The sequence below is a fragment of the Seriola aureovittata genome, chromosome 5 (assembly GCF_021018895.1).
Source record: "Seriola aureovittata isolate HTS-2021-v1 ecotype China chromosome 5, ASM2101889v1, whole genome shotgun sequence".
NCBI classification, from domain to species: domain Eukaryota; kingdom Metazoa; phylum Chordata; class Actinopteri; order Carangiformes; family Carangidae; genus Seriola; species Seriola aureovittata.
Genome location: NC_079368.1, coordinates 23,071,835 through 23,085,694, shown reverse-complemented (window position 1 = coordinate 23,085,694; position 13,860 = coordinate 23,071,835). Strand labels below are relative to the sequence as shown.

General features: G+C 40.7%; 1 protein-coding gene across 2 annotated transcripts in view; it reads right to left on the bottom strand.

The window, feature by feature from the left end:
* The window catches only part of si:dkey-215k6.1 (transmembrane protein 132D), a 259,302-nt gene that overhangs the window by 33,106 nt on the left and 212,336 nt on the right, over positions 1 to 13,860 (bottom strand). For both annotated transcript variants that reach the window (XM_056375613.1, XM_056375611.1), the window contains one exon: positions 13,513 to 13,656. In XM_056375613.1, the coding sequence (XP_056231588.1) occupies positions 13,513 to 13,656 (144 nt within the window). The remainder of the gene's footprint in view (positions 1 to 13,512; positions 13,657 to 13,860) is intronic.

Here is a 13,860-nt window from a genome sequence, read left to right as displayed (position 1 = left end):
CATTAATAAAAAGATAAAACCTGCATTGAATCATTTCACTACACTTTTACATAAGAATGTCTGTTTAAATAATTCCTCTTCCAAAAAAGAAAAAAAACAAAACATTAATGAACAGTTGCTTGAAATGTAACCTGATTATGTGAGACTCGCCTCAGGCATTCAGTTCATCCTGGGACAGGACAGTCTCAGCAGACTAGTGGAGTCTTCATCTTGTTATTTGTTCGAAATGGTGCTAATCATAACGGTGATTATCCTGCTTGTACTGTGTCTGTTTTTGCCCTTTCAATTTTGCACTACACAGTATGATAACATTTAGTCAGTGAGGCTTAAGTGGATGTAAACATCAGCGGCGTAATGCTGGTTAGGCCAAACGCCCGACCTCTGTGGAAGTGGTTCAACAGCCTGGTCTTTCTGATGTTAAAAGCCCTGCAGCTGGAGCTGACTGCGGGCGTTAACGAGACAACGGTGCAGTGGGAAATGCAGCAAAACTGCAGCTGATTTAGATGATCTCTCGCTCTCTCTCTCTCCTCTGTGTTTTACTTCTCAACTTTTAAATAGGCTAAGTGTGAAAGGAGACGTGGGAAACATGACAAAGGAGGGCTGCTGGAGAGCGAGGCAATTTAGGAAAACATGGGAAAAGCATCAAAATGTTGAGGCATTTGATCAGGATGCCTCCTGGACTGGCTCCTCCCTGCGGAGCTATTCTGGGTACGTCCGACAGGGAAGAGACCCCGGGGCAGACCCACAACACGCTGGAGAGATTATACATCTGAACCAGCATGAGGCGGGAGGCAGGGTCCCCCAGGAGGACCTGGAGGACACGGCTGGGGGAAGAGGACATCTGCGCTGCTCCGCCTTTTCTGTAACCTCAAACTGAACTGCATAAGTGGCCAGGAACGTATCAATGGAGGGATGTTTGACTTCTGCTTTGACTGTTGTTTTATTGATAAAGAACCACCAGATAGCATCTTGAAATAATTATCACATTTGTGTTTCATGATGCGTGGCCTTATTATTTATGCATATTAACAATCTATCCTCTTCGTTCAGAGTCTCTTCCTTTTTCTAGTCACAACTATTTCAAAAAGCCACATTACTTTTTTTTTTTGCTCTTTCACAGTTTTTCATCATCTCATGCTCTTTCTGTCTCTCTCTCTCTCTCTGACACACACACACACACACACACACACACATACACCTGTCAGGTTTAGTTTGTACATCTCCTTTGTCATTTTATGCGTGTGTGTGTGTATGTGTGGACACATGTAAATGCATGTATGAGCACAAACAAATGTGATCACTGTATCCTTCTGACTGGGGACTGCTGCGTGCATGCACCCATACACACATATATATAAGTAAAGGTGTGTAAAAGTTAACATTTAAACTGTGGGCAAATAAGATAACAGATCCTTTTTAAAAGTAGATGCTACGGAATAGATTTCCAAGTATTTTTTCCTTTAAGTATTTATTCACTTGGAAAACATATCCAGAGATGCTCCAGGAAATGTGTCAAAAAGTGTCACCAGTGCTTTCAATAGATGTTCATAGCAGCGAGGCACTAAAAGCACTTTAACCCTGGGGCTTTTACCCAGTTTTACCTGAACAGAATTAACCATAAAAACTTGTACTTGTACATGTGGAAATTTCTAACGTCAAAGTTTTCATATAGGCTTAGAATAAGGCGTGGTGTTCCACTGACTCTGTATCGCTCCGTCATTGATCTGTAAAGGATGAGTTTAACTTGCTATGTGGTGAAATTCAGATTGTCAAGGAGTAAAGAAGATGCAGCTTAATTTTCTTTCTTTCTTTTTTTTTTCTTTTTTTTAAGCATCCACTTGCAGAGGTCTGCAACTTCACCAGAATGTGACAGGACCTGACAGGCTTGTGTTTGGACACGTGTGCATTCTGTGGGTTCTGGTTAGCTCTGGGCAGGAATTATAAACTTTTATCTTTTACCAGTTTCTCTGGCTGTAAAGTTTCTGTTCTTTAATAACTTCGCCACTTAGTGAACATTTTGGAAACGTAAGTGGAGCTTTGATCGATTAAGCAACTGGTCATAGAGGTTTGAATGTTTTTGTCTCGGTGTACGTGACTGCTGGTTAACTAATGTTTTGGTACGAGCCAACAGCCGGATCACTTGTTGCTTCATAAAGATGGATATGCAGGTAACTTATCACAGCGGACTGCACTGCGAACAGCATACCACCTGCATGGCTGCATGTGTGAACCATTCAGAGAGCATGTGTGTGTCCATGTTAAAATATTGTATGAAAAAATTTAGAACTTCCATTCACAATTCTTCTTCTTGTTTTCGGTTACACTAAACTCTTTTGAAAGTCATTTTAAGAATCTTTAATTGATTCATTTTTTTTTCCACTTTTATATTTATGTTCATCACAATCAATCAGAGTGTGAACTACAGGGGAGCCAGGGGGAGCTTGACTCCTCTTAATAAGACATGAGCTCCCCTGAAAACATGATTTGTGAAATTTGGGCTCTAAAATATTTACAATACACTGTGGTTATTGGCATCTTTGACATCACCACCGATCACCTCCTCTTCGTCTCTCTCTCCTCTTGCCTAAGTGATGCTGGAGGATACAGAGCAAACGGCAGCAGCTTCTACTCATCTGCTGTCTTATTCTTATTTCTATTAATAGGAATAAGAATAAATAAAGGTTAAATCAAGTGCTTGACCATGAAAAAGTGAAAAAAATGAGCTTCCCTGGAAGCCATGGTATAGTTTGCCTACTGCAAATAACAGATGCTAAAGGTAATTCATAGTCCAAGTGTTTCTACTCGAGTAATGTGAAAACAAAATGTCACAGATAACATTTCGAAATGTCCATTTAATATTCTGTATTGCAGTACATACTGAAGGTAATCCGTCAACAATGAGTGTGCAGATAATAAAAGCTAAGTGACAGCGCCACAACCAAGAGCAGCTTGTGAAAAAACTGTTTGTGAAAGACACAGACAATCTGTTGTCACTCATCATTCTCTTATCAACCTGTGCGCACACACACGCACGCACGCACGCACGCACGCACGCACACACATACACATGCTCATACAGCCACAAATTTTCCATCATTATAAAGACGGGTCACACACAGGGCAGGACCAAGTGATACAAACATATATATACACACACACACACACACACACACACACACACACATCTGAAGGAGTGCTAGCAGCAGCAGCAGCAGCAGCAGCAGCAGCGGCAGTCCGGTCTGTGGTGCCTGAACTGTACATGTGCGCCAGTGATGAGTCGCTAATGCACCGAACAACATGGCTCCCTGAGGGAACGCAAAATGGAGGCACGGCAACAGCTGCCAAAATGTCAGGGTGAGAAAAAGAGAGAGTGGAGGTGGAGGCCGATGATGAGGAGGGAGGATGAGTGAGAGGATGAGAGAGAAAACAGGAGAAGGCTGAGTGATATAGGGGTTCAAGCCTGAAGGATAGTTGTAGATCAATACAGAGTTGTAGTTAAGTTATTTTGTTTGTTTATTTGTTTATCGGAAGTCAAACTCTCCTTTCGACCTTTCACCTCCATTAGGTGAATCACGGCCAGTTCTGTGTGTTTGCGTCGAGAAACAGTGTTTGGAGGTGTAACACATGGCGCCACCCTGCTTCAGTTATCAATATGTGGACGTCTGTGTGTTTATGCGATTGCCGCTGTGTATTTTAGCCATGGTAATTAGCAGTTAATTAGTTATTGATTGAGGCCAGTATATTTTATGGAGGTGAGAGGACGAGTGTGACATGGGGCACAGCATGACACCTCAGCCATAATTCACCCTCTGCTGCACGCACACACACACACACACACACACACACACACACACACACACACACACACACACACTGTCTCTCTCTTTCTCACCTTTCCTCTCTTACTTCCTCTCTATCTTTCACTCATGTCTCACTGTCACTTTATTTCTTTCTACTTTGTTTCCACATGAAATAACTTTTTTTTCATAGCACTGGTTGTCCATTTAGAAATAATTAGTTAACGGTGAAACCAGTCTTTTATCCTACGACATAGTCGGCCATTCCCTCCAGTTCAGAGCGAGTACAAATAGTGGAAAACACCATCCCTTTTCACCTCTGCCTCTTTCTACGCAGTGGTTCAGCGAGCGTCCCACCATTTACGATTAGATCTTGTGAAAATGCTTCTCTTTTGTTGGTGGTGTTAGTCAGATGAAAGTCGTAACCCCACTGCAAACTCTCTCCAAGAACAGGACAATGCTCCCTTTCTTCCAACTGTTGTGTCATCAAACCCGATCAAATGTCTGCCTGGGTGCTGACTGACAGAGTTGTTAGTTCTACAGTCAATAAACCTGAGGACATGACACGGCTTTGGGAACAGGCAAGTCTTTCCGGAAGGGAACTGACACAATGAATACGACAGTAAGAAAGTTGCTTTTAGAAACTGCTTTTGGGGAAAAATTTTCTTTGCATACAAATAATCATTTTACATAAGAATGAGAGCAAAGATTGCAAAGTTTTGTACGTTTTCGACCCAACTTTTCTTGTTGGATTTGCATGTAAAGAAAACTAATTGAATCTCATAAATCTAGAATGGAAAAAAAAAAAACTTGTAGAAGCGCTTGCAAAGATGTAGAGGTTAAAGAGTTGACAGTGCTGTGAATTTGTAACATTAGTGTTACGAAATGTCACATTAACTCAAAAGTGGCTTGGCAGTTAGATCTGCAGTGCAGGTAAAAGTTATATGCAGACAAAATGTAAAGTATCTAACTGAGCAACATCTGTACATGTACCACTGAGCTCAATCCTTTCATTCGGTGAAATTAAAAAATCAGTTCTGATGCAAGATGGATGTGAGAAATGCATTAGTGTCGATTTCTGCACTTTTACAACATTAACACTGAAGCATTTCACTCTCGATAAAACCTCGAGTGAAGCAGTTTTTTTTTTTTTTACTTCCTGGAAGTTTTAGTCACTAAGCAATCTGTTGAACATTTTATGGGGTGGCACTGGGGAACATTCCAGGCTTTGCTGATTTAACAACAAAATGTCTTTCTGCGCCGTAAGAAGTGAATCACCGCAGGTCGAAAAAAGAGTTTTAGACCTCCTCAAGGTCGCAGCTACTATAGATATATGTCTTTGGGTGCTGCTAATGGTCTGGTCTGATGTTGTGCACTTCAAATCACTGGCTATTTCCTAAGCCTGTTACTGCTAAATGGAAAATGTGTGACTTTAGGTGTGTGTGTGTGTGTGTGTGCGAGCGTGAGCGTGAGTGTGTGACCTCTGCCTTTAATCCACTTTACCCTTCATTTCCTTTCTAGGCTCTCAAATGACCCAGGGCACCTGGCACGTTCCTGTTCCTCTCCTCCTCTACCCTGTCCTCTGTTTGTCACTTCTTTTCTTCTGTAACACACATTCTTCATTACAATCATTAAAGTGAACTTTTATTAAAATGATTTTTTGGGGACATTTTTATGCTTTTATTCAACAGGAAAGTGGAGTCAGACAGGAAACGCAGAAGAGAGCGGGGGGGGGGGGGGGGGGGGGGGGCATCAGGTTGCCCTTAAAGTGAACATTATCTTTGCTTTGCTTTTAAATTGATGGCCAATCTCATAGCCACCAAAAGATTTTGTCTAGCAATTAAAGAATGCACCATAATATGATCTGACATGAATGTGAAGATGTAGTCACGCTTCAGAGGGAGTTCAGAGGCCATATATTCTGCTTTTATTATCATTTAAATTGTATTGTTTAAATCCTACATTTATGCTTTAACAGTGTCCTGCAGCAATCGTTGGTTGTAATAAATAAAAAATAAATAACCCCAGGTGAGGGTAATTCAGAAGCATTCGTGAGATTAAAAAATGGTGAATAGAATAGACGGCCTTCTTCAAAAATAAATGCTTCCTTTTTGCTTTCTTATTGGCTGAGTGTGTACTTGAAAACAAAATGTACAGTATACACACCTGGCGCGGAGCTTAAAACATTCAAGATATGATTCATTTTTGAATTTGTTTTAACCGTTTTAATCAGCCGCCGGGCAGCAGCTCTAAACCTTTAATGCTGCGGAGAAGCGCAAAGAATCAATTTATTTGCCAAGAGCAATAAATGTACAGGAAATTGTCCTTGTGACTTTGATGCATGTACATAGACTCCCATAGCGACCTACAGTGAAGTACAGAATGGTACCCATAATAGATTGACCCCCGATTTAATGCAAGAGGACAGAACATTAAATATAGTAGATCACCCAGCATTCTTTGTGCTATGTACATATATATATGTATGTATAAATATATATTTATTTTATCCAATCCTGGTGCCTAAAGGCTGCAGCTATAGAGAGAGACAGAAAACACAAGCAATGCACTGGAACATGTTAAGACTCTGAGTAAGATAACATCAGTTTTGATTAGCTGCATTTAGCTCCTAAGGCTTGATGTTAGGAATAGTGTGTCATAGTGCAAGCAACACTCAGCAGTAACTGGAAATGAACTCAAAAGAAATGACAGAAGGTCGCATCATAGTATTGTTAAACCCAGAGGGAGATGAGGGATTTGGTGTCACAAAAACCTGCTCATGATTTTTTTTTTTAATTCTCTAACTAAATTTGATATGGCACCTGTGCTGACTAACACACTAATAATTACTTTGGATGCATATATTTCAAAAAAGCCAGCCAAAAAAAAAAGGAAGGTGCCTCATCAGCGCTGATGATAGCCTGATACGTTTTCTTAAACGGTTTTCTTTTGCTTAACTCTACATTTTATTGCCCTCTCAGCTCGTACAAATCATTTTTTATTCCTCATGTCACCAAACAGTGCGACTGTACAATCAGCCTTTTCTACCAGACACTCACAAATACCCAAACACACAGTTTCGACACTTGTGAGGACATTGTGCTGACTCACATTAACTCGCAGGAGGCGTTCCGTCACCTCACCCACAACAGTGAGATTACTTTGCCTTTACATAAGCATGATACTAACCCTCACCATAAAGGTTTGGACTAGCTCTTTGTCCCCAGGTGTGGTAGAGAACTGTTAAGTGGGAGGAACTATGGGCTCCATTCATGTTTCTCATAGACAGCTGGGGCACTTCTACAGCTTGTATGTATCCAAGTACGACTCCCAGGATGCATTTTTGATATATCTTATACATCACCAGCTGCAACGACTTCTCGAATTCACAACTACCTCGCATCTCTGACTCTCTATAACAATAGTGGCCGAGCCTCATGGGTACTGTGGCAGGATATTTTCGAGCCACGCACCATGTCAAACAAACAAAAAAAAAAACCAAACAAACATGATTTCTCAGAAACAAAGCTGAAATCGTTCAAACCGATGGCCATAACAAAAAGGTAATAGGACTGACAAATATACACGAGACTATGTTTGTGTATGTTTAGAATATCATTATGAGATACAAAATTGAAATGGGAATTTTGAGTAGGGAGAAGCTCCTCCCACTTCATGTCACTGTTGATTTTTTGTGTCATAATTTTGCCTTTACTTTTGCGATGTGCAGTGTACAGCTCTAATTCATTTCTTTGCTCTTTTTCTGATCTGTAATCTTAATAAATTTGTTGTGTTCTATTCAATTCTTTTTTCACATAATTGTTTTCTGTCAAGCTTTTTTTAAAGGCCAGCTCCTACCTTCAACATTTACTGGAAGTGTGTCCAGCTCACCTCATAGTTTTCCTCCCACGTGCACGGTGCAGTGGCAGCATGAAGGCTCACCTCCTTTAAAAAAAAAAAAAAAAAAAAAATTCTCCTCTTTCATTTTAAATGCGATGTGCTCCACCGCCTCCAAAGACAAGAACAGCTTCATGACCTTCAGAAAACAGGATCCAGCTGATTGATGTCTTCTTACCTCAAACTATGATAAAGCACTTTCTTTAACCACAGTCCCACCTATGCACAAAAACTGTAAGACATCATTCAGGTCCAAACTTTAACCCAACTGAAGCCACGAAATGAGAAACTGTAACCCACAGTGCGGAGGAGGAGAGCAGAGTTGCAGGTAAACGGTTACAAGTTTGACAAGTTTGAGAAGTGCAACAGTTAGTGTGTTCATCAATTTTACACTGAAGCATCCTCAAGCCTCACGCTGAGGACAACCTGCTAATTACACTGTAATTGATTGGAAAAGACAGAGAATGTAAAGTGAGGACATGAAATGCCACTTCTGTTTCAAATGTGATAGATACTTTTTTGAATTTCTCATCAAAAATCCTGTAATGTCCTGACAAAGATATGCAAGTACAAACACATAGTGCCTTTCCAAGGACAGAGTTGTGTGTGTGTGTGTGTGTGTGTGTGTGTGTGTGCGCGTGTGTGTGTGCATACATGTGGGATCACGTAGGTGTGTGTCAAACTCTGCAACTGGTTCATTAAATGGCACAAGGATCAATTCTTAATCTGCTTTGGATCTGTCCTAACACATGCAGGTACACACACACATACACACACGCACACAAGCACAAACACACACACACACAAAATCTCCCACACATACACCGTCCTCCATCACTTCTGAGGCTTTTTGTCTTCCTCTTTGTCAAATTCAATTACTGACGACATCACTAAAGGAATCTCCACATGAACCAATTACCGTTCAAAGCTCCTGGGTGCGTCTGCGAGATGATCTTTTTGTGTGTTTGAGTGTGTGTGTGTGTGTGTGTGTGTGTGTGTGTGTGTGTGTGTGAACAGTAACGTGAAACAAGTATAGTAGCAAGTGTGTGTATGTCCAGTATGGAGGAGAAACACTGTTTTTTTTGTTTATGTATGTACAGTATGGCGTTGGCCATGATTTCACGAATGTGTGCGTATATCTGTCCAGCTCTCTGTTCATGCTACAAATGCTGTTTACAGTGATAACAGCAATTTATCCACTCATATCTTTTTTGGAACATTTTAAAACAAACCCTGGCAGATTTGAATCAGCTGCAGCTAGCCACCTGGCTAATGTTAGTTACATGAGTTGGTTGAAAACCCCGACTCTGGCTGACTTGTTTTCAGTTGGTTACTTTTAAAACAACAATCTAATAAAAGGGGTCTTAGGTATTGATGGCTATCCCTGGCTTTTACCGATAGTCAGCTGTTTCTACTCAGGGGTCTGGGTGTTAAGCCGGTGGGATATCGTCTTGTGACAAGTTTGTTTTGCTTTCTTAGGTAAAAAATAATCTCTTTACATTTATGTCTTTCCTTTTCCTCTCTTCTTCTGTTATCTTCCACCTCATTTCTTGTGTTGTTTTTACTTCCCCTACATCCCTCTCCTCTCCTCTCCTCTCCTCGATCGATCCACCCCTCATCTTCTCCTCATCCCATCTTCTCCTCTCTCTCACCCCCTTGCTTTGTTAGAGAAAGGCTTGCGTGAGGTCAGGATAATGCTACTAATTTGTGTGTATGTGTGTGCTTGTCCCCTATCTGTCCCCTACTAGCTGTGACACCAGTGACCTACACATATTGCTGTGTCAACAGTAGCAGCGCATGCACATACACACATCACAAATGACAGCATCTCAAGGGAACTTAACAAGCTAGTTTACACTGACAGAGAATGAGAGGATGGGGGAGGAAGGGCTGAAGAAGAGGAGAGGAGTTATTATCTATGTAGTACATCACTGCTGCTTATGTTGTTGTCAAGGATAAATGGGCTTAACTGAACAAGAACTGCTTCAGTGAAATCTACAGCAGTACGCTGCAGCCAGTGACAGGTCCAGCCACTCATATTCATCTATACTTACATTAGCGGGGCAGGGAAGAGTGCTCAGCAATTCCCCCTGCAAACATTTATCTACCATGAGCAATTAAAAAAAAAGGTTGGTTAATGGAATGCCATGTGAAACCAAATGAGAACCCTAATATTGCTTAAACCATTCTTACAACAACTCCTCAGACTACTGCTAAGAGACACATTTTCCCCCTCACAAGTTTATCTTTCATTCTTACAAGTTTAAAAAAAATGAAGCCTAAGTGGAGCAGCTGCTCAACAGACCTGCAGTAAAAAGTGGAATGTGACAGTTTAAACAATTGTGAAGGAGACTGCTGTCATTGCTTGATTCATTCATTAATTTTCTCTGCCGGTTTAGTGCTTTTCATTTTTGCAGCGGCCTGGAACCTCTAAAGGAACTGTAAAAGCTACTACTGCGATGAATATGGTATGAAATCTTGGTGTGGCCACAACCAAAGTATTAGGATGATTTTTTTATTGATTTTGGTTCAGCACAGTCAAACGATGTCCTGTTGATATGAGCGTCAGATCAGAAAACATTTCTGTGTGTCGTTCTAGATGGCAAACAATGTATTTTTTTTCTATGTGCACTGTGTGACCATGTGATTTATATACAATTTTTTTTTAACTTTATATTATTGTGTAGTTTTTTCTCTGTGCTGTAAATCAACTGTGCAAAGTTTGATATCAATAAAGTGTATTTGGTTTACTAACACTGACACCAGACGGCAGGCCTGTCGATGAGGGCATCAGATCAGAAATCACTTTGTAGAGAGCATGGACAAACAGCTTCTGTCGTTTTATATGGAGTAGTGTATTTGTTGGTCAAAATGTTGTGTGCCAGATTCACTGCACATGAACGGTGTTACTCAGACTGTACAGGCAGAACATGATCACATGATGAAGGATACCTTTACCAATGAAAAATGGCCACAGCCATAATGGAAATAATGGAAGCGAGGCATTAACTCCACATTTAGCCCTGAGTACATTTTCAATCATGCACTGCACATCTAAATGGACATGTCTTTGTGCAATAAGTTGGGGAGCTGTAGTAGTTTAGGTTTGACAACTCTGGCAGAAGATGCACATTTTGTTTGAAGCCTGTGAGGAAGTGCCACCTTAGAGCCAAAGCTCAGGGCACGACAGTCCTCTGTGTGTGTGATGCCTCGGCTCTCTGGATTGTACTTTGCAGCTGTCACAGTGACTCACTGACAGCTACAGCTACCTGGAGTTATACCCCATGGGTGTCGTTGTCAAACAGCTGTCTGTGTTAAAGCTGTGTGTGTGTGTAAGGAAATGCGAGACAGGGAATATATGTCAGATCAGATGTCAACAAACAACAACAGTTTGCTAACACTCAGTCATCACATACACACTCTTGCTTTGTCACACAAACAAACACGATCAGCACAAAGGAAGGGTAAAGGTTGCTAAACAGCTTATCCATATACAGCAGTGAGTTTATAGAGTCTCCTCTGTGCTGTGTTATATCAAGGTCTGACATAATAACAACGTGCTGTCCTAAAATGTATCTAAATTGATTGATTTTGCTTCCCTCGTCTGACACTTCCTGGCAAGGAAATGTGTCTTTCATTTGATGGATGCTGTTGTTGAAAGACACATTTCTTTCTTAGTGAGAAAAGCCTATTGCCTTCCTGTACCCAAATTTTACAGCGTGTATGTCAATAATAGGCAGTGTGAGTAGATTTGTGGAACGGTGAAGTCATTCAGGACATCTTTTCTTCAAGCTAAAGCCCTGAGTTTAAGTTTCAGTGATTAAAAAAAACAAAAGGATCCACCCTGCGACTGCAGCACAGCAGTTGCCTATGAATTCTCCTAATGTGTTTTGCTACCTCTGCACCTGAGTTCCCTGATTTAGAGAGGAAGGAAAGACGCACTGGTATAGCTTCAGCCACTGATTATAGCTGTTCTTTCAGGTGCATTCTGACTGAACGTGAAGTGGATTTTAGCCAAGGAGTGACTGCATACGAAATCGATGGGAAGACAAGGGTTTGATTTAGGTTGCATTAGCTGAACATGAATCAGCTCGACTGGAAATCTTGCGCTTATCCCAGAGATGAAGCCTGTGACTTCACTTTAGAGAATGTACACGGATAAACACACACACACACACACACACACACACACACACACACACACACACACACACACACACACACACACACACACACACTAATGCATACATACAAGCAAACATCCCTTTCCTACACACTTTAATTTACTTTCCTTTCCGTACATACACACATACACAGCACACTAACATTACATCTATCTGAATTAGTTACTTCCATTTTCACTCTGTTGTTATTGATCGTACTTAAACAGCACCACTCCTGTTGGCTTGTAGGAGGAAATTGGCTTCATATTGAAACTGTCACAGCAAGGGTGCGTTTCATTTTAGGCCCTGAGGGCACAGGGAACGTAGCACAAGAGGAATCAATCTTCACTCCCTGGCATTGGCTTGTTTCTGTAAAGATGTGTTTTTTTAAAGTATTTCAGCTTTATTAATCAGTACAGTAGTTCTGTTGTAGTTTTATGTGGTAGAGTTGTTTTAGCACTTGAGCATGTGCCTCCAGTAGGTTCAAACCCAAGTGTCAGTGAACTTAGAAATTGGGGTTTAGTGCACACGGCACCTTTAACCTTGGATTCATTAGAGATAATTAATGATGTTGTGGTCTCCAAATAAACTGAAGAAGTCATAACCAACAGGTTTTAAATTAACAAGAGGACAAAGGTTCATGTGGTTAATTAAAATTTTATAAAAATAACCAGCAGATCACGCATGCAGTTATAGTTTGACTATATATATGTTGCTGAAATTATAGGTTTAGGAACTTAAAGGTTCCCTGTGGACGTTATCCTCGAGGCGGAGCTTAAACGTAGCTGTCATTCGTTGAGTTCTTCTAATGATCATCTGTTTAGTCAGCATCCTTTCATCATATTCTATTACCTCCACAAAGAAGGTTATGTTTTCACCTATGTCTGTCTGTCTGTCTGTCTGGTTGTGTGTTTGTTTGTGGGTGGAGGGACGGAGCTTGGGCTGAGTGCAATCTGGTTAAAGGGGCGGGTCCAGGGATTTTGGTCTTTGGTCATTCTAGTTGAGTCTGTTTTACTTTACCAAAAACACTGAAACAAAAGTAACTAACATCAAACAATATAAACAAATACATGTTGCTTTCTTGCATGTGCAATCTTCCCCACATATCAGCAGTTCTGAATCGCTTTCATTTGACATTCAGCAAAACAGAGAGTGAGATTTAAAAAAGCCTGCCCACTGTGATAAGTGTCTTATTATGATCACCTGTATAAAGTGAATTAGAGAACAACACTAATCCTCAGAGAGAATTATAATGATGATTCAGGATGGGTTTCTTGCTGTGTAAAATAGCCACAGTTCACCCCATTACATTATTGTCACTTCCTCCCTATTCTGTAAATGTTTCTCTGTGAATGCTTCATCCATATTTTTGCATACCTTGCAGACCATGACTTATTTTATATTTTGTGTATTCCTGAGCCCATTTTTTTTTTAGTTTAGCAAGTTTAGTCACAAAGAAAAATATCTAACTGGTTTACCAATTGCAGGTTTACCATCATCCCCCAAAATGCACTGGCAGCAATACAGACCAATAAAAAACATCTCCAATTGAACTGTGTGGTGCAGCTACTGCTGATAAGACGATAAGATCATTTTAGTTATGGTATGTGTTGAAGCATGGTTCACTCTTAATGACTTATAGTTTGAACGCGTACCTTGACCACGTCCACGTCTGTTGAGCTGCAGGTGACCGAGTCGTCCACTTCCCTCACCTGCCCGTCGGTTTCCACGGTAACTAGTTTGATGGGCACGGCGATGCGCCGACCTGTAAGGATGGCCGTGTTCACCACTTCTGTGTCCTAAAGAGAGAATTAAAAAGAAAAAGGTTTCGTTAAAAAAAAAACGAAACTTTTAAAACTTCAGTTTCTTTCTGCTACATATTTAGTTATTAATATGCTTGTGCACTGACAGCCTTATTTACATTCTTTCAAGCTGGGAACTGCTGGTGGTTGCTTTATGAAGGAATAACAGAAGCAAAAGTATTTACATATAATATTTACAAT